The following is a 21328-nucleotide window of genomic DNA, read 5'->3' on the forward strand; positions in this document are numbered from 1 at the left end:
TAGTTTTAGATTCTGGAGAAACAGCTTCCCATCATCTTTGCTGTCAATTCCTCTCAATACCTTGCTTGTCCCATTACCTGCAGCAAGTGTACCAAAGGACTAATATTTACCTTTTGTCTCACACAGTTTGATCGATCTGATTCACCTGGGAGAGAAGGACCGTTTAATGAATGCTGAAACTCTGAACTGCAACGCCGGCTGTTCATCTGCATGTGCTGACATTAATAAATCGCCAGTCGTGCTTTAACAAGTGAAATCTGTGCTGCTGAGTTAGAAATCTCTGCTGGGTGAGTGCGACTCCGAGACACTGAATGACATCAACTTCATTCAAGTGCAAGATGTGAAAATTACACCAAACACAATGATGAAAATTTGATATTTTAAATTACAGTTCAAGTCGTTCAACAAAAGCCTGAAAACATCAAACATTTTAATGCCACGGGTCTGTCCTGGGCACAGGGCAGAACCCTGCAGAACACCGCTGGTTGGATCCAATAACAATTGGCTCCACTCAGCCTTTCTTTTAACCAGGAAAGCAGATTGAATCAGTGACAGATGAAATTCTGATTCTGAAACATTTCAAACTTATGCAAAGTTTAATCCATATCAGTGATGGAATCAGTGTGTCTGCTTCTTCCTTCGCTCTCTTGCCTGTATGCTCGATATAACCTAAGCAAAGCAATTTAAAAAAGAATAAAAGTAAGTGCATCAAGCAGTTGTTTCTCATTTTTTCTGAGAGTACTTGTTACTTTTGGCCCCCAGTAGCTCACATTGCTGCAGCACGGCCAGTCAGTATTTGGAGCTCTTTCCACAGCTGCACCATGGTAACTTGTATCAGGGCAGCATTCACATTAATGAGCACACCTCCTGTTCCCCTAATGTTTGCAGGGAGTCCAGGACCAGGGTCATGTCTAAAGATAAGGGGTGAATCATTTAAGCATGAAATGAGGAGGGATTTCTTCTCCAGGAGATTTGTGCCTCTGGATTTCCCTAACACAGAAAAAAAAATATTATGAGACACCAGAGACTGGAGATGCTGGTATCTGGAGTCTCTCTCGATTCCTCCCACTTTCTGCAAATCAAAGGTTTTGCCACTGGGATTCACATGGGCTCCAGCTACGTCTGTCTTTTTTTTCGCTACGTGAAGCTGTTCGTGTTCCATCCGTCTCTGGTACCTCTGCCCAACCCTCTCTCTGCTACATCGACGACTGTATTGGTGCTGCCTCCTGCATTCATGTGGAACTCGTCAATTTTACCACCTTTGTTACTGACCACAATCCGACCCGCACCCCCCCTGCCCCTTCCCTAGATCCATCAGCTGCATCCTCTGACCATCATCTCTCCCTTATCTGGCTCCACTTATCACCTTCCACCTCCCCTTCTCCTACCTGGCTCCATCTGTCCATCCTCCCCTACCTCACCTGCTTTTACCTATCACCTACCAGCCTCTGTCTCATCCCTCCCTCTCACCTCCATGTCCAGGCTCTCTCCCCTCTACACCTTCAGTCCTGATGCAGGGTCCTGACCTGAAAATTCGAACATTTCTTTGCCTCCATAGATGCTGCCTAACCTCTGAGTTCCTCCACAAGTTTGATTTCTTGTTCAAAAAATTTACATTGTTGACAGGGCTTGAGGGATCAAGTGATATGGGAAGAAACCTGGAACAGGGTTCTGAGTTTGGATAATCAGACATGATCATTTGACTAGCCTGCTCCTATTTTCTACCTTATGATATAAAACTACCTCAACAAGGAGCAGTAGGAAACAACACTGGGTAATGACTTGTTGTATTGATCACTCAAGGAAACGTCTTATGACAGCAACTTCAACATAGTTCCTTTTCATGAAATATATTGTCGCACATGCTCATTGTGAATGTGTACGGACACTGAGGCAAAGACACAGGTGGTGAAATGTTTGGTTAAAGTTGCATTTTTACAATAGAGGGAGGCATTTGAATTTGGGGGGCAGGTGTGGGGGTGGTGGTGGTGGGAAGGGATAGAACTCCAGAGGGCAAGGCTCAGGAAATTTGATGGGTTGAAGGCCTGGAGGAGGTAAACTGGGAGAAGGAGGGGTTTCAAAACAAGAATGCAAACCTTTACTTGTTGGCAGTGGTGCACAGAGAACCAGTGTCCAACGGGATGATGGATTGGCAGCACCTGATGGATAAAAGCAGCACAGTTTTGGATGAGCCACATTTAGAGGCTGGAAGGTTGGAAGTTGGCGAGGAAAGCATTGTGCAATTGGGTCGAGAGGTCACAAAGGCATGAATGAGGGTTTCTGTGGCAGATATGTTGATGCTTTGACAGAGATGTCCAACGTTACAAAGGTGTCGGTACATGGTCTTTGTAATGGATGGGACACGGTGTTGTAAGCTCAGGGTGAAGATCCGTCTAATCCACCCATCTTTAAGGGGGATGAAGTGTCTATTTATTTCCACCGTCAGTCCCTTCTGTGGCTCAGGCAGCTGAATGGACCTCCTGCTCTACTGATGGTCACAGTAAAGGTACCAAGTTTGGACATGCACACATGCACATAGTTAGGCATTCATTTAATGAGAAGACACAACTGCTGCAGGGAGTGGAGGATGTGGGCCTCGGACACCAGCCCCTTTGCACCAGAGGGTTCCTCTTGTCCTCTGCAGATCAGGTAGCTCTCCATTCCGATGTCCCTGGCTGCCAGATAATCCATCCACACCTCATCTCCAATGTGCACGGCCTGGTTGGGCTGCACTTGGGCAAGGCTCAGAGCTGCATTGAAGATCCGTTGATCCGGCTTGGTGGTTCCAACATCTTCTGACATCAACACAAACTTGAAATACAGCAGAAATAAAGGACGGCAGATTCTGGAATCTGGATGAAAAACACTCTGATGCTGGGGGAGCTCAGCAGGCCAGGCAGCATCCGTGGAGAAAAGCAGGCGGTCTATGTTTTGTGTCAGGACCCTTCTTCAGGACTGAAGATAGGAAAAGGGGAAGCCCAATATATAGGAGGGAAAGGCAGAGCAGTGAGAGGCGGACAAAGGAGTGGGGGTGAGGTGGGCGCAGGGTGGTGATAGGTAGATGCAGGTAAGAGATAGTGATGGGGACTCTATTGGTGGCGCTACATTGAGTGAGACATATTTTGGCTCTTCTCCATTCACTTCTTAAACTTTCATGTACCACCCTTTCATGAGACTTTTATAATACTGTTACAAGATTAATTTTGATTTTTAACTCTCGAAATGAATACCAGATCCAAAGCTGGAGCTCATGGTAAGGATAATGGAGACCCTCGACCTACTTTGGAAGCTGTTTCAAAACTCGATAAAAAGCTTGATCGAAGATTCGCCGATTCGGAAACGCTTTTAAAGGACATTGAAGGCAGACAAAATACACTCATTCAGGAGAATGCTAAACAACAGTAATTGATTGCTGAACTGGATCAAGCTGGTAAAAAGAGAGATTCCAGACTGAACTCACTTGAAAAAGATTTAATTACGACCAAACAAAAGCTGGAACAGCAAAAACAGAGGATTATTGACTTAGGGAGCCGCAGTCGGAAAAGTAATGTAAGAATCATCGGTTTGCCAGAAAATGCTGAAACTGGTAACCCCATTGAATTCTTCTCTAAACTTCTGATCGATGTGTTTGGCTCTGAAGTTTTTTCTGCTCAACCTATTCTTGATCGTGCTCATCGAGCAACAAGACCAAAACCTCCGCCAGAGCAAAAACCACGGCCGGTAATTTTGAGATTTCATTACGTGAGTATTAAAGAACAATTGATTCAAATTGCTGATCGTCGTGGAATGATTCAATATAAACAGTGGAAGTTTCGTTTGGATGAAGATTATACCCCAGAAGTTATGAAAGAGAGACTGAGTTACAAACCAGTTATGTCGCATCTTTATCAAAGCAATTACCAACCTGCATTATTATTTCCAGCACGGCTGAGAATTACAGTACCCGATAAATCTCGCAAATGGTTTAACTCCGCCAAGGATGCTGAAGATTTTCTCATGGACTAGTCTTGAAATGTGTTTTTCCTTGATTTAATACTTACTTGGTTTATTAAGCAATAATTAAGTTACAGATCTGAACCCTTCCTAACTCTGGAGATACTTCTTTTTCTTCTGTTAACGCTCTCTTGCTTGGTTCTGGAACATGGACACCTATCATACTTAGTGATCCTTTCTTTCCTTTTTCTATTATTTCTTTTATATTAATATTTTTAGAGCTCTGTTTTAATAATAATTAAGAACTTGACAAAGTGATTGATCGCTTTTTTCTTTTTGAAATAATTATAAAACTCTATTTCTTAAATGTTGACTGTTAATATCCTTTGGCTTTGTTTAAATTTTTTAATAAGTTTGTTTGTAGTTCAGTAAATTTGCTTTGGGGTTTTCAATAGCTTGCTTAGGCTATAAACGGTGGTTTACATTCTTTTTAATAAGGAGACCTGCCACCAATAGATCTGGGGCTATTCAGCTTAGTGAGTAGCTTTCTGGCTGTGTATTGGCCAGTTTTTGGGCTTTTGTGGGTGGGGGGTGGGGCTGTTTTCAGGTTAGTTTTTCTTTCTGGACTGATGAACTACCAATATGTCTGAATTCTCGTCATATCCGGCTCCTCGTTGAACTCTTTTTCCTCTTCCTGTTAATGAGTCTCCTGTACAGTAAGTTTAACCCTTTATATACCATATGTTTTTGTTCTATTAAAATGGATAAGATGATTAATTTTGTCTCCTGGAATACGAACGGTTTAAATAATCCAATTAAGTGCAAGAAGATCTTTAAAGTTTTTCATAGACTGAATGCTCAGACTATTTTTGTGCAGGAGACTCATATTAGGAGAGAGGATAATCAACGCTTTGTTAGATTTTGGAGGGGTCAACAGTTGCATTCTAATTCACAAACAAAGGTGAAAGGAGTCTCTGTTTTTATAGACTCCTCAATTTCATTTGTTCATCATGAGATAATTTCAGACCCAAATGGTAGATTTTTCTTAATTACTGGCTTACTTCAAAATAAAAAAGTTGTTATGGTTAATGTCTATGCACCTAATGTTGATCATCCTGAATTTTTTAAACATTTATTTGCATCTTTTCCTAATTTAAACGAATATACTTTGATTACGGGTGGAGATTTCAATTGCTGTTTAAACCCTCCGATGGATAGATCTGTGTCGAATCCTGCACTTCCAAACAAATCCGCTGTCTTTATTAACTCCCTTTTAGTTGATTCCGGAATTCTAGATGTTTGGATATTTCGACACCCAAGTGATAAAGAATTTTCATTTTTTTCTCATGTTTATCATAATTACTCGAGGATTGATTATTTTTTAACCGATGCTAGATTAGCTCCATTTATTATTGACTGTAAATATGATGCAATTGCCATTTCTGATCATGCGCCCTTGAAACTACCAATGAAATTAGCAGATGCACCCAATGGCGATTCAATCCTTCTCTATTGCAAGATTTAGAATTTGTCCATTTTATGAAAGAACTAATTTTACTGAAGAAACTTCCAGTGGGATAATATAGGATACTTTTAAAGCATGTATCTGTGGTCAAATTCTTTCGTATTCTGCTGGATTGAAAAAACGAACTGATGATGAATTACGTATATTGGCTGATAAGATTAAAGAAATCGATAAAAAATACTCTGCCGCTCCTAATTTGGAGCTCTATAAAAAGAGAACAGAACTTCAATTACAACACAGTTTATTATTAACATCTCCAACTGAAAATCAATTACTTAAAGCCAGAAGTCAGTTTTACATACCTGGTGACAAATCTGGTAAATTGCTGGCCAATCAACTGAAAGCTATTTCAACTAAAAGTCAGATTATTAAAATTCGTAAACGAGATGGTAACTACACAGTGGACCATGAACAAATTAATAAATCTTTTCAAGAATTTTATACTTCTTTATACCAATCAGAATTCCCTGAGGATTCTACATGAATGCATGAATTTTTAAGGGATTGGAAAACTCTGAAATTATCATTAAATGAAGGTTCAATGCTAGATGCATCCATTTCAGAGGAAGAAATAAAGAAAGCAATTTTTCAATGAATTTGGGTAAAACACCCGGTCCTGATGTGTATACAGTTGAATTTTTAAAATGCTTTTCAGATCTTCTTTCTCCCAGGTTAGGAAAAATTTTTAAAGATGCCCTATCAGTGGGTAAACTACCACAATCCTTTTATGAAGCAACTATCTCTTTAATTCTTAAAAAGGATAACGATCCCACTGAATGTGCATCTTATAGACCCATTTCTTTATTAAATGTGGATTCCAAAATATTTTCCAAAATATTGGCCTTTAGATTGGAAAAGGTTCTTCCACAAATTATCTCTGATGACCAGACAGGATTCATACAGAATGGTTATTTGCATTTTTATATTCGGAGGTTAATGAATATTACATATACCCCCTCATCTAAAATTCCAGAATGTTTTTTCTCATTAGATGCTGAAAAGGGGTTTGACAGAGTCGAATGGGAGAATTTATTTAATACACTTGAGAAACTTAATTTTCGCCCCAATTTTATATCTGTGATCAAAAAGATTTATCAGACACCTTGGCTTCAATACTTACTAATAATCAGAGATCCCCTTTGTTCAGGCTTTTTCGATCTACTAGATAGGGTTGCCTCCTAAGTCCCTTATTATTTGATATTGCTTTGGAACCCTTGGCAATTGCCTTTTAGGATTCTTCTAACATATTTGGTATTACTCATGGACAGGGGATTCATCAGATATCTCTATATGCACACTTTATATTTCTTTATATTTCTAACCCAGAGGAATCTATCCCCGCAGTATTATCACTGCTTGCTCAGTTTAGTGTTTTTTCTGGTTATAGATTAAATCTTAATAAGAGTGAACTCTTTCCATTAAATATGCATACCCCAATTTATAGCCAATTACCATTTAGATTAGGAACTGACTACTTTATGAATTTGGGTGTTAAAATTACCAAGAAGCAGAAAGACTTGTTTAAAGTTAACTTATTACCTTTAATTGATCACGTTAAACCATTATCTCCATCACTGATAGGCCGAATTAATGCGGTTAAGATGAATATTTCACCAAAATTTTTATATCTCTTTCAGGCGATTCCAACTTTCATCCCGAAATCTTTTTTTGGCACTATTGACTCGAAAATTCTTTCATACATGTGGCAGAATAAAAACCCAAGGCTAAGTAAGAAATATTTACAAAAATTAAAAAAGGATGGTGGCATGGCTCTGCCTAAATTTAGATTATACTACTGGGCAATTAATATCAGATATTTCATTTTTTGGGCACAAGATTTAGATGTAATTCAATGTCCCAAATGGGTGTACCTTGAGTATGAATCAATGCAAGGATTTTCACTAGTTTCTATTTTAGTATCCCCACTCCCTTTTGCTCTTACTAAATTGAGTAAACGTATGACTAACCCAATAGTTAAACATACAATACGAATATGGTTTCAGTTTCGTAAAGTTTTTGGATTGAACAAATTTAACTTATCAAGTCCCATTCAATCTAATTTTTTCTTTCAACCATCTAGAATCGACTTAGCTTTTTCCTTATGGAAAATGAAGAGAATAACATGCTTCCGCGATTCATTCATTTATAACTGTTTTTTATCTTTCGAACAGTTGTCGAATAAATACAATCTGCCTAGATCACACTTTTTTCGATATTTACAGATGAGAAATCTTTTAAAAGTTACGACATCTTCTTTTCCAACTCCATATCAAATTGAAATTATGGAAAAAAGTTTAGGTCTTAATCCCTATCAAAAGGGCTTGAAAGCAATAATTTATGATCTAATTATGAAAATACATCCAGAGACGCTTGATAAAATTAAGAATGAATGGGAAGGAGAACTCCAGATACTGTTACCTCCAGAGACATGGAAGAAAATTCTTCAATTAGTTAATACTTCTTCAATGTGTGCTAGACACTCTTTGATACAGTTTAAGGTGGTTGACAGGACCCATATATCTAAGGATAAGTTAGCCCATTTTTATCACCATATAAATCCTATATGTGACAGATGTAAGTCGAAGATGGCTTCCCTGACACGTATGTTTTGCTCCTGCCCTCTCTTAGAAAAATATTGGAAAGACATTTTTAACATTATTTCAACTGTAATGAAAATTGATTTACAACCTCATCCTATCACTGCAATTTTTGGGCTACCAATCTGGCCACTTCTCTGCTTCTGCTTGCCGTACGATTGCCTTTGTCACATTAATGACCAAGCGATCCATTTTGTTTCAACGGAAGGATCCAATACCTCCTACTACTTTTCAATGGTTTTCTCAAACTATATCATGTGAAAACTTAGAAAAAAATTAAGAGTGGCACTGTTGATTCTTTGCTTAAATTGGAGGAAGTTTGGAGTCCATTAATTCCATATTTTCATATGATAGAGATCCCTTTCCAATAACCTTTGAATTTAGAGGAGCGGAGTTGACGACATAATGCTCTTTTTTTCATCGAGAAATATCAGTCCAGTTTTTTTTGTTTTGAAATTTTTCTAGTTTGTTTCGATTTATCACTTATAATTTTTTTTGATTTGGGGGTTCTTTTGATTCATTATACAATAAATCCCTTTCGTTCCCTTTTTAATTTTTTTTTGTATTATATTCGCTTACTAAGAGACCGCGGGGTCTAGAATATATTTTTTATTCTTTATGATTATATATGTCGAGATGGAAAATGAGGTGCTGTTCCTCCAGTTTGCGCTTGGAATTCTCCTGGCAGTGGAGGAGGCCGAGGACTGACATATCAGTGATAGTGTGGGAGGGGGAGTTGAAGTGACTGGCAATAGTAAGATGCAGGTCGTGGTTACGGACAGAGCGCAGGTGTTCTGCAAAATGGTCACCGAGTCCGCCTTTGATCATAGCAATGGAGAAGAGGACACACTTGGAGCAGCAAATGCAGTAGATGATGTGAAGGGAGGTGCAGGTGACTCTCTGTCTCACCTGAAAGGACTGTTTGGGTCCTTGGATGGAGGAGATCGAGATGGTGTTGGGGCAGGCGTTGCACCGATGGCGGGGGCAGTGGAAAGTTCCCGGGGTGGGAGCGGGATGGGTGGGTGGAGGGGAAGAGTGAAGGAGGGAGTGGGGGAGGAAGCGGTTCCTGCGTAACGCAGAAAGGGGTAGGGAGCGGAAGGTACGCTTGCTGGTGGGGTCCCGTTGGAGACGGCGGAAGTGGCGGAGAAATACTGCCGCAGGTTACAATTGGCTAAAGTCTGCTCCAGGTGGAGATGAAAGCTGGAAATCACTGCCGTGCTGATTCCGTCTTCCTGCAGTGACTCAGGGTGTCCTTCACATCACCAAACACCTGCCAGTTGCCAGCACTGCAGAACTGGCGATAAAGGTTCAGTGCCAGAGGGGACAGTACGCGCTCATCGCTCACTCCACTGAGACCGAAGGTCTCTGGATTTCCATCACTTCCCCCACCCCCTGCACCCCTCCCAAACTCAGATGTTTCCCTCTATTGCTGAAATGCAACTTTAAACAAACATTTGACCACCTGTGTCTTTGCCTCAGCGTCCGTACACATTTTCAATGAGCATGTGCAGATAAAATATTTCATGAAAAGGAACTATATTGAAGTTGCTGTCATAAGTCATTTCCTTGAGTGATCAATACAACAAGTCATTACCCAGTGTTGTTTCCTACTGCTCCTTGTTGAGGTAGTTTTATATCATAAGGTAGAAAATAGGAGCAGACTAGTCAAATGATCATGTCTGATTATCCAAAGGGAAATCCAGAGGCACAAATCTCTGGGAGAAGAAATCCCTCCTCATTTCATGCTTAAATGATTCACCCCATATCTTTAGACATGACCCTGGTCCTGGACTCACTGCAAACATTAGAGGAACAGGAGGTGTGCTCATTAACGTGAATGCTGCCCTGATACAAGTTACCATGGTGCAGCTGTGGAAAGAGCACCAAATACTGACTGGCCGTGCTGCAGCAATGTGAACTACTGGGGGCCAAAAGTAACAAGTAATCTCAGAAAAAAATGAGAAACAACTGTTTGATGCACTTATTTTTATTCTTTTTTAAATTGCTTTGCTTAGGTTATATCGGGCATACAGGCAAGCAAGGGAAGGAAGAAGCAGAGACACTGATTCCATCACTGATATGGATTGAACTTTGCATAATTTTGAAATGTTTCAGAATCAGAATTTTATCCGTCGCTAATTCAATCTGTTTTCCTGTTTCAAAGAAAGGCTGAGTGGAGCCAATTGTGTTGGATCCAACCAGCAGTGTTCTGCAGGGTTCTGCCCTGTGCCCAGAACGGACCCGTGGCATTAAAATGTTGGTTGTTTTCAGGTGTTTGTTGGACTTCCTGAACTGTAATTTAAAATATCAAATTTTAATCATTGTGTTTGGTCTAATTTTCACACTTGCACTTGGACGAGGTTGATGTCATTCAGTGTCTCAGAGTCGCACTGACCCAGCAGAGATTTCTAACTCAGCAGCACAGATTTCACTTGTTAAAGCACGATTGGTGATTCCTCAATGTCAGCACATGCAGATGAACAGCCGGCGTTGTAGTTCAGAGTTTCAGCATTCATTAAACGGTCCTTCTCTCCCAGGTGAATCAGATCGATCAAACTGTGTGAGACAGAAGGTAAATATTAGTCCTTTGGTACACTTGCTGCAGGTAATGGGACAAGCAAGGTATAGAGAGGAATTGACAGCAAAGATGATGGGAAGCTGTTTCTCCGGAATGGAAAACTAAGTTGTCCCAACATGAGTCATTACCCTTTTAGGACAGAGTTGAGAAACCAGAGCACCCAGAGGAGCCCCACACAGTGACAGAGTGAACATGCAAACTCCAAAAGCACTGCAGCCAAGGTCAGGATTGATTCCGGGAGCAGTGAGGGTGTGGCACCAACCTCTGTGCCACTGTGCTGCCCAACGTTGGCCAGAGCTCCAAGGGGAACTCTCCTTGTCAAATCATACAGGACCTTATACATTCACTTGAGATGGCCGACAGAACCTTGATTTAACACCACATGTGAAAGATGGCACCTCTGAAATTGTGGCTCTCTTCTGTACGACAGGCGAGTTTCAGCCGAGAAACTGTTTAAACCTCTGGTGTGGAACAACCTACGACCTACCGACTCAGGTAAGAGTTCTAACACCATGCACTGTTTACGCTGATCCATTAGTGCATATGGAGGGGCATGGTAAACCGTAATCTTTTTAACAGGCCTATATGTTCCAATTCCCAGCAAAAAGAAATTTCCACAAGACTATCATTGGGCAGCTGAGCTGAAGCTCTGTGAGAAGAGAGAAAACGACTTGTACTCACTCAGTGCTGGTTCACGGCTTCATCTTCCGGTGATGACGATAGGAGCAGTGGTGGTAGTGGTGGTAGTAATGGTGGTGGTGGTGGTGGTGGTGGTGATGGTGGTGATAGTGGTGGTGGTGGTGGTGGTGGAGCCCTGATTTAAAAAGAAAGGAGAGAGAATTACATCTTTCTGCCATTCGTATTTTAGAATTTTTATTCCAAACTTGTGTTTCATCAATTCATGATCCATCACTTGCATTTCTGAAAACACCTTCTGTTACTCTCGACTACAAACACTGCCTTCACATTTCTGTGCAGAATTCAGTCTTGGACATTCCACTGTGGGAACCTTATAAAAATGGAAAAGGCACTGTCCGTTTCACTGCTCTATTACCGGCGCTAAGAGTCAGTTGTTGTGGCAAGAGGGAGATTATTCCATCTTTGGAATTCATAAAGTCTCCTTGCAGAGAAATCTTGTCTGTCATATTCCCTCACACTTTCCTCATAGCCCTGAAAGTTATTTTCTTCCAAGATCTACCTGTTCCTTTTTTGGAAGCTCTGGTCGACTGTTTCCACTCACTTCTAGGCAGAGAGTTACAGATCATCACTGACCTCTGAGTAAGACAGCTTTTTCTCACATTCCCCTGTATCTTTTGCATCTTACTTTAAATCTCTATCCCCTAATCCGTCAGCCATCTACTGAGGGGAGCAGCTTCTATTTATTGGATCGAAAACCATCGGTTTGTACAGCTCTATCAAATCTCCTCTCAACCTTCTGTCTTCCATGGGGAAAAACCAGATCTGTTCCAGACTAAACCTGTAGCTGGAATATCTCATCCCCGGAAACTCTCTCCTTGTTCTTTTCTCCTGCACTTGCTTTCTGGTGACCAGGATGAGACACAAACTCTGACAATTGTCTAAATTTTGTGAAAGTTCAAAATAACCTCCCAAGCTTTGCAGTCGTTGAATCCCAATATCTCCAGTGCTTCACTAACTCCTCTCTCAACATGTTATCCCACTTTCAATGACTTGCACCTGGGACCCTTGTTCTGTCAGCTGAGATGTAAAGTATAAAAACAGAAAATGCTGGAACCATTCATCAGGTCAAGTGAAACAGTAAACATTTCATGATAATGAGGAACAATGATTGGTTAATTACGGAAGTGTGGTGTGGGGAGTCTGAAACCATTTTTTTTGCCACAAGCCAATCTTAAAGGAACATCAATTCTCTTCCAAGGAATTTAGTTGCCTGATTTATCAAAGGTTATGGGAGCAAGTGGGATCAGCCAGGGTCTCCCGTGAAGAAACAGCTGATATCAACATTCTACCTCAAAGGTGTAGAGGTTTGGGTACAGCATCATTAGCACGTTGAAAGGTAGGTTAGTGATTATTGGCAGGAGAATTGTAAGAATAATTGGGTTATTTGTTGCATGAAACTATTATAAACATGTTGTACACATAATGGAGAAGATATTGAGATCAGGAGGCATTCTCCAAACATCCTTTTGGGGCACCAGCCGTCAAACTGAGTCACATTCCGTGGGTGGCAGAAATAACTGATCCCGTTGTGATGCTGTTAATACTCCAGTATTGTCCTTCTGACAGACATTTCATTTAAATTTTGTGTTATTCATTTAAAAAGAAAACTTACAATGGAAGAAGAATCGTTTCTTCAAGTCCTCTGTAAACAGGATGAGAATGGTTCTGGTTAGTACTTGGGACCCTCTGTTTGGTAAAAGATGATTTCCATTTCTAACCTTACACATCGTTCCATAGCACCTCAGCTCCACCTCCAGTAAATACCTTTTTAAGCGCACACAGAGTTAGGATGCAGAAAACCTGCAGTAAGTTGCCCTGAGCGAGGTTTGACAGAAGTGTGATCATCATCAGGGCACTTATTTTAGGAAAGTTGTTTGAGGGATGAATATTGACTCAGATACTGAGGATAATTTCCCTGGGAGCTGATGGGTCACAGTTTAGTCTCTCTGGCAAAAGACAAAGGTGCAATGTTCCTATGGGACTGCACTGGATTTTCAGCCAAGATCTTGGAATAAGTAAATAAACAGAAGCTGTATCACAGTGCCAGAAATGTAGGTTCAATCCTGTCTGTGTGGAGTTTGTACTTTATGCCTGTAACTGCCTGGGTTTTCTCCGGGTGTTCCGGTTTCCTCCTCCATCAAAAAGATGTGCGGGTCAGCAGGTTAATCGGCTGCTGCAAATTTCCCTAGTGTGCAGATGAATTGTAGAATCTGTGGGGAGTTGACAGAATGTAAGGAGAATGGGATTAACGGAGGATGAATGTGAATGGGTGGTTGATGATTGGTGCGGACTTTGTGGGCCAAAGGGCATGTTTCCCTGCAATATCTCTCTGTGCCTCCATGACGTGTCCATTAACTGCAGCGTAGAGTGTGGAAGATTTCCCTGCTCCCCCACACCCACAATCCTTCAGCTAAGGAAGTCATGGAGACCCTTTCAATCTCTTCACTGGGCTTTCCTCAGCTTGGTGGGCCGAAGGGACCGTTCCAAGCATCTTTCACCGGGGAGGGAAGCAAGTGATGAAGAAATTGGTCAGTGAGGCCTGACCTGAAGGAAACAACAGGCCTGCTGCTGAGAATCCCTCTCATCCCTGGGGATGAGTGGGTGCAGCAGAGGGGGCAGGCACATCATTGGGTTATTATTCCATTGGAAGCAGCTCTGTCCCGGGAAATAAATCAGAATCCTGAAGATTCCTTCTTTTCAGTTGCTACAATGGAAGGGCTCCCACTTCTCTCACTTGCACAGCAGTCTGTGCACCAGCAGTTGTTTATTAGTGAGCGACACCTCGACCAGCTGATGGTCCAAATGCTTACCTCCAAGCTGATTCTTTGGTAAGAATTGACGCAACATCTTATCTGAAACAGATAGACACCATTGTATGTCTGTGATGTTATCAGTGCAGATGAGTTCCTCACATTGTCAATTATGCCCAGAACCCGAAGATTCAGAGAACAGAATGGGTATCTTTGTTGCTTCGTCATTGGAGGCCATTCAGCCCAACTGCTCCAGATGGGTTCATGCTCCAGATACGTCCTGTGCAACCCTGCTTCACCACACCCCATCAGAAAACCCTTCCGCTTGCTCCTTCACCTCCTCAATCAGAACAGGTTAATTGGTTTCATGTGGAGGCAGGTTTCACACACTCTCTACTCTCTGGTTGAGCAGTTTCCCTGGAATTTCCTGCTGGATTTGCTGGCGCTCATCATGTGACAGAAGTTCCTGGTTCCTGTCTCCTCAACAAACACAAGCATCCACTTCATATCTACGCCAGCGGAACACTGAATAATGTTAATGAACCTGGCCCCATCTCCCACCCTAATTCACTGCCCAATCCAAGCTGGTGAGAGATGCTCTACAATGGACTAGCAACTCATGCATCAAGTGTACATTTCTGAAATTACACCACGTCACCAACTTGGGATGAAGACTTGGGAGAGATGGGTGTTGAATTCTCCTTACTTATTCTTCCAGATGTCCCCAGGCTGCGTGTGTCAGGACAGGTTCCCCACCAATGCAAACCCCAGGAACCCTCAATTCTCAGCCCATTGAACACAGTGTACAGAGAGGTGGCCGCACACTTCAACTTCAGTCCATGCCATTTCTTCCCTTCTCCACAAAAGTTAGTTCAGGACAACACAAGAAGCCTTGTTGATATTTCAGGAGTTTCTCCATCCTAGCCCAGTCCTGAAGACACTGGGGGGCATTCACTGGCATTGGAACCCCAACCTCCAGAACCCAGCCTGGGACTGGGCAGAAAGTGATGTCAGGCTGTGACAATGGGGAGAGGGTCCCACCCAGGGTGCTGGCTCTGACAGGGTCCGTCAGTAGGGGAGGTCAGTGACTGAGAGGAGAAATATGCTCAACCTGTCTTTTCCATATCGAGCTCTACCCTCAAGTGTGGTTCCCAGAATGAGAGCGGAGCCGGGGAAATGGTGGGAGGGGAACATCAACCAAAAATAGTGAGTACCGAGAGGTACAGAGTGAGGTGTGAACACTTACCCAGCTCTCGCATCTCCACCTCCGTCAAGGTGGCATCGGGATTGTCCTCCGCCCTCACGGCTTCCTCTGGAATAAATACAACAAGCTGTAATATATCCTGATCTCTCAGTGTAGCAGTATTATAGAGCTGTGTTGAGACCAGACTGCGAAGGAACAGAATTAGTGTTTGGAGTCACTCACCTGCCGCGGCAGAATGGAGGGCGACCCCAGACAACACGGCCAACAGCCCGAGAAGAGAGAATGCCTTCATTTTCGCAAGCTGAGATGTCGAGTGCTGAGCTGCCGTTCCTACTGGCCTTCAAATCCCCTCTTATCATCACATCTCAGAGCTGCCCCCCACCCCGCCACCTCAGATTCCAGAAAATAACTGTGTCCATTGTATCTACGATAGCAACGTCCTCACCCCATACTGACAACACCCTCGGCCAAATTGGTTCTCTACAACATATCCTCACACATCCCTGTCCTAAACTCAGATCCTCAACAGCAGCTCGCCCTCACCCCCCAGCCCATCCCACTCCCTCTGTGAGATCTGGCCATCCAGTATGTTTTCAACCCATCCCACAGCACTAAGAGAGCTCTGGACATATTTCCAAGTGTGTGCTCATTTACAGAATCCCTTCCTGTCCCCAGGCCCTGATCCAATGAGACCCACCAGTCACCAGCTTCACTTCCTCCCCCACTCCCCAAATACCCAGTCTGCCCACATTCACACTGCACCAGGCCACGCAGAACCTCGTGGACCGTTGTGTGACCCTGGACCAATCTTCAAATTCCAGTGATCAGAACTGCTGATGCTGGAAATACTCAGTTGGTCAGGCAGCGTCTGAGGGTGGGAGGAGACACTGTTTCTTCTGGGCATGGTCTCTCAACAGCGTTCTACACACCAGACACTTCCCACCTCCGACAACAATGTTTTTCCGCCAAACACAATCAGCGTCTAATTAAAAGCTGGAAACACTCAGCCCGTCAGCCAGAACAATCCTGTCTGTGTGGAGTTTGTACTTTCTGCCTGTAAATGTGTGGGTTTTCTCCGGTGCTCCGGTTTCCTCCCACATCACAAAGGTGTGCGGGTCAGTAGGTTCATTGGCGACTGCAAATATCCTGAGTGTGCAGGTGAATTGTGGGATCTGTGGGGAGTTGGTATGATGTAAGGAGAATGGGATTAACGGAGGATGAGTTCGAATGGGTGGTTGATGATGGGTGCGGACTTGGTGGCCAAAGGGCCTGTTTCCCTGCAATATCTCTCTGTGACTCCATGACGTGTCCATTAACTGCAGCGTAGAGTGTGGAAGATTTCCCTGCTCCCCAACACCCACAATCCTTCAGCTAGTGAAGTCATGGAGACCCTTTCAATCTCCTCACCGGGCTTTCATCAGCTTGGAGGGCCGAAAGGCACGTTTCCAGCATCTTTCCCCGAGGATGGAAGCAAGTGATGTAGAAATTAGTCAGTGACGCCTGACCTGAAGGAAACAACAGGCCTGCTGCTGAGAATCCTCTCATCCCTGGGGATGAGTGGGTGCAGCAGAGGGGGCAGGCACATCATTGGGTTATTATTCCATTGGAAGCAGCTTTGTCCCAATATAAACGATTACCTGCTTCTTGATTCAATGAATCCAAGGGAGGAATCCTCTTTTCTGAAACAGAGAGACAGCGTTCTATGTCCGTGGTGTTATCAGTACAGATGAGATCCTCACGTTGCAATTATACACACAATTTCCCCAGATTTAGAGAACAGAATGGGCATCTTTGTTGCTTCGTCATTGGAGGCCATTCAGCCCACCTGCTCCAGATGGGCTCATGCTCCAGATACGTCCTGTGCAACCCTGTTTCACCTCACCCCTGAGCCCACCTTTGGAACCTGCTTAACTCTTGGCCATTCTGTGTTTGCTTCAACTTCAACTTCAGTCCATCCCATTCCTTCTCTTCTCAACAAATGTTATCCCAGGACAACACATGAAGCCTTGTCGGCATTTGAGGAGTTTCTCCATCCTAGCCCAGTGCTGAAGACACTGGGGGGCATTCACTGGCATTGGAACCCCAACCTCCAGAACCCAGCCTGCTACTGGGCAGAAAGTGATGTCAGGCTGTGACACTGTGGAGAGGGTCCCACCCAAGGTGCTGGCTCTGACAAGGTTCATCAGTAGGAGACTTCAGTGAATGAGAGGAGAAATATGCTCAACCTGTCTTTTCCATATCGAGCTCTGCCCTCAAGTGTGGTTCCCAGAGTGAGATCAGAGCCGGGGAAATGGTGGGAGGGGAACCTCACCCAAAAACAGTCAGTGCAGAGAGGTACAGAGTGAGGTGTGAACACTTACCCAGCTCTCGCATCTCGACCTCCGTCAGGGTGGCATCGTGCAAGTCCTTCGCCTTCAGGGCTTCCCCTGGAATAAATACAACAGGCTGTAAAGTATCCTGACCTCTCAGTGTAGCAGTATTATGGGGCTGTGTTGAGACCAGACTGCAAAGGAACAGAAGTACTGTTGGAGTCACTCACTTGACGTGGCAGAATAAATCAGACATGACTGAATGGCAGAGCAGACGATGGGCCGAATGGCCTAATTCTGCTCCTATGTTTTACGGTCTTCCCCAGAACCCTTCTCAGGTCCCCACATCCCCACAGCTTCTCACCATCCACCCCTGAGCCCACCTTTGGAACCTGCTTAACTCTTGGCCATTCTGTGTTCGCTGCCTGGACCCTGCTCCTTGAATCATTGACATCTCGTCGTACTGAAGGAATGTGGTTTCTCAGTTGAGGAACAACATCCTTACCCTCTGCTGAGAACACCATGGGCCAAACTTGTTCTGTGCAACAAGTCTCTTCACACGTCCCTCGCCTCACACAGATCCCCAAACGTAGCTTCCCCCCACTCCCCAGCTCATCCCACTCTCTCTCAGTGAGATCTAACCATCCAGTATAATTTCAACCCATCCCACAGCACAAAGAGAGCTCTGGACATATTTCCAAGTGTGTGCTCATTTTACAGAATCCCTTCCTGTCCCCAGACCCTGATCCAATGAGACCCACCATCACCAGCTTCACTTCCTCCCCACTCCCCAAATACCCAGTCTGCCCACATTCACACTGCACCAGGCCACGCAGAACCTCGGGACCGTGTGAGACCCTGGACCAACCTTCAAATTCCAGTGATCAGAACTGCTGATGGTGGAAATACTCAGTCAGTCAGGCAGCATCTGAGGTGGGAGAGACACTGTTTCTGGGCATGGTCTCTCAACAGCATTCTACACACCAGACACTTCCCACCTCCGACAACAATGTTTTCCGCCAAACACTATCAGCGTCTAAATAAAAGCTGGAAACACTCAGCCCGTCAGCCAGACAATGCTGTCTGTGTGGAGTTTGTACTTTCTGCCTGTAAATGCGTGGGTTTTCTCCGGGTGCTCCGGTTTCCTGCCACATCACAAAGATGTGCGGGTCAGTAGGTTCATTGGCGACTGGCAAATATCCCGAGTGTGCAGGTGAATTGTGGGATCTGTGGGAGTTGGTATGATGTAAGGAGAATGGGATTAACGGAGGATGAGTGTGAATGGGTGGGTTGATGATGGGTGGTGGACTTGGTGGTCAAAGGGCCTGTTTCCCCTGCAATATCTCTCTGTGACTCCATGACGTGTCCATTAACTGCAGCGTAGAGTGTGCAAGATCCCCCTGCTGCCCACACCCACAATCCTTCAGCTAATGAAGTCATGGAGACCCTTTCAATCTCCTCACTGAGCTTTCCTCAGCTTGGTGGGCCGAAGGCCGTTTCCCAGCATCTTTCACCGCGGAGGGAAGCAAGTGATGAAGAAATTGGTCGTGAGGCCTGACTTGAAGGAAACAACAGGCCTGCTGCTGAGAATCTCTCTCATCCCTGGGGATGAGTGGGTGCAGCAGAGGGGGCAGGCACATCATTGGGTTCTTATTCCATTGGAAGCTTCTTTGTCCTGGAAAATAAATCAGAATCCTGAAGATTCCTTCTTTTCAGTTGCTTACAATGGAAGGGCTCCCACTTCTCTCACTTGTACAGCAGTCTGTGCAACAGCAGTTGTTTATTAGTGAGCGACACCACGACCGGCTGATGTTCCAAACACTTACCTTTATCTTGATTCAATGAATCCAAGCGAGCCCCCCTCTTTCTGAAACAGAGAGACTGCGTTGTATGTCCGTGATGTTATGAGTGCAGATAAGTTCCTCACATTGTCAATTATACCCACAATTCCCCAAGATTCAGAGAACAGAATGGCATCCTTGTTGCTTCGTCATTAGGAGGCCATTCAGCCCACCTGCTCCAGATGGGTTCATGCTCCACATACGTCCTGTGCAGCCCTGCTTCACCTCACCCCATCAGAAAACCCTTCCGCTTGCTCCTTCTGCTCCTCAATCAGAACAGGTTAATTGGTTTCATGTTGAAGCAGGTTTCACACACTCGCTACTCTCTGGTTGAGCAGTTTCCCTGGAACTTGTTGCTGGATTTACTGGTGCTCATCATGTGAGGGCAGTTCCTGGTTCCTGTCTCGTCAACAAACACAAGCATCTACTTCATATCTACACCACTGGAGCACTGAGAATATTAAAGATCCTGGCCTCAACTCCCACCCTAATTCACTGCCCAGTCCAAGCTAATGAGAGATGCTCTACAATGGACGATCAATTCCTGCATCAAGCCTACATTTCTGGAATTGCACTCCGTCACCGATTTGGGATGAAGACTTGGGAGAGATGGGTGCTGACTTCTCCTTAAACGTTCTTCCAGATTTCCCCAGGCTGTGTGTGTCAGGACAGGTTCCCCACCACTGGAAACCCCAGGAACCCTCAATTCTCAGCCCATTGAACAGAGAGAACAGAGAGGTGGCCCCACACTTCAACTTCAGTCCATCCCATTCCTTCTCTCTCAACAAATGTTATCCCAGGACAACACATGAAGCCTTGTCGGCATTTCAGGAGTTTCTCCTTCCTAGCACAGTGCTGAAGACACTGGGGGGCATTCACTGGCATTGGAACCCCAACCTCCAGAACTCAGCCTGGGACTGGGCAGAAAGTGATGTCAGGCTGTGACACTGGGGAGAGGGTCCCACCCAGGGTGCTGGCTCTGAAAAGGTTCATCAGTAGGAGAGGTCAGTGACTGAGAGGAGAAATATGCTCAACCTGTCTTTTCCATATCGAGCTCTACCTCAAGTGTGGTTCCCAGCGTGAGAGCAGAGCTGGGGAAATGGTGGGAGGGGATCCTCACCCAAAAACAGTCAATACAGGGACGTACAGAGTGAGGTGTGAACACTTACCCAGCTCTCGCATCTCGGCCTCCGTCAGGGTGGCATCGGCAAATTCCTCCGCCATCGGTTCTTTAGGTGGAATAAATACAACAGTCTGTAATGTATCCTGACCTCTCAGTGTAGCACAATTCTGGGGCTGGGTTGAGACCAGACTGCAAAGGAACAGAAGTACTGTTGGAGTCACTCACCTGCCCCGGCAAAATGGAGGGCGATCATAGACAACACGGCTAACAGCCCGAGAAGTGAGAATGCCTTCATTTTTGCAAGCTGAGATGCCGAGTGGTGATCTGCCGTTCCTCCTGCCCTTTAAATCCCCTCTTATCATCACATCTCAGACCTGCCCCTCACCCCCCCACCTCAGTTCCAGGAATTCCTTTGTCCATTGTCGCTACGGTGATCATCAGGTTGGTAATTGGGTTCAAGGTAATGACTGAAAAAACCATCAGATATCAGACCTCACATTGTTAAAGCTTTTATTGTTCTTTCACTTCTTATTTCCATTCCTGTTATTCAAATGAAGAAAGCTGTTTAACTGAGAAAGTCACGGTGAGACGTGCAGATCCGAGGGTGTAGTGTCGCTGAGGGCAGGGGTTAAAATAATCCCAGTCCAACAGAGAGCCCACCTCCACACCAGTTCCAGCAATTCTCCCTTTCCTCTCCCACTGTCTCTGGCTTCAGGAATGGTTCCAGAGGACAGGAAAGTCACAAATGTCACTCCACTCTTTAAGAAGG

At 44.3% G+C, this 21328-nt stretch overlaps 1 protein-coding gene across 1 annotated transcript in view; it reads right to left on the minus strand.

Annotated features, from left to right (window-relative positions):
* Positions 1 to 11325: 11325 nt before the first annotated feature.
* Positions 11326 to 21328, minus strand: part of LOC127582303 (lateral signaling target protein 2 homolog) — a 53812-nt gene continuing 43809 nt past the window's right edge. The window contains exons 5-8 of the mRNA XM_052037482.1: positions 15329 to 15394; positions 14143 to 14184; positions 12945 to 12974; positions 11326 to 11447 (exon numbers count right to left, since the gene is read on the minus strand). Coding sequence (XP_051893442.1) covers positions 11326 to 11447; positions 12945 to 12974; positions 14143 to 14184; positions 15329 to 15394 — 260 coding nt within the window. The remainder of the gene's footprint in view (positions 11448 to 12944; positions 12975 to 14142; positions 14185 to 15328; positions 15395 to 21328) is intronic.

The sequence above is a fragment of the Pristis pectinata genome, chromosome 23 (assembly GCF_009764475.1).
Source record: "Pristis pectinata isolate sPriPec2 chromosome 23, sPriPec2.1.pri, whole genome shotgun sequence".
NCBI lineage: Eukaryota > Metazoa > Chordata > Chondrichthyes > Rhinopristiformes > Pristidae > Pristis > Pristis pectinata.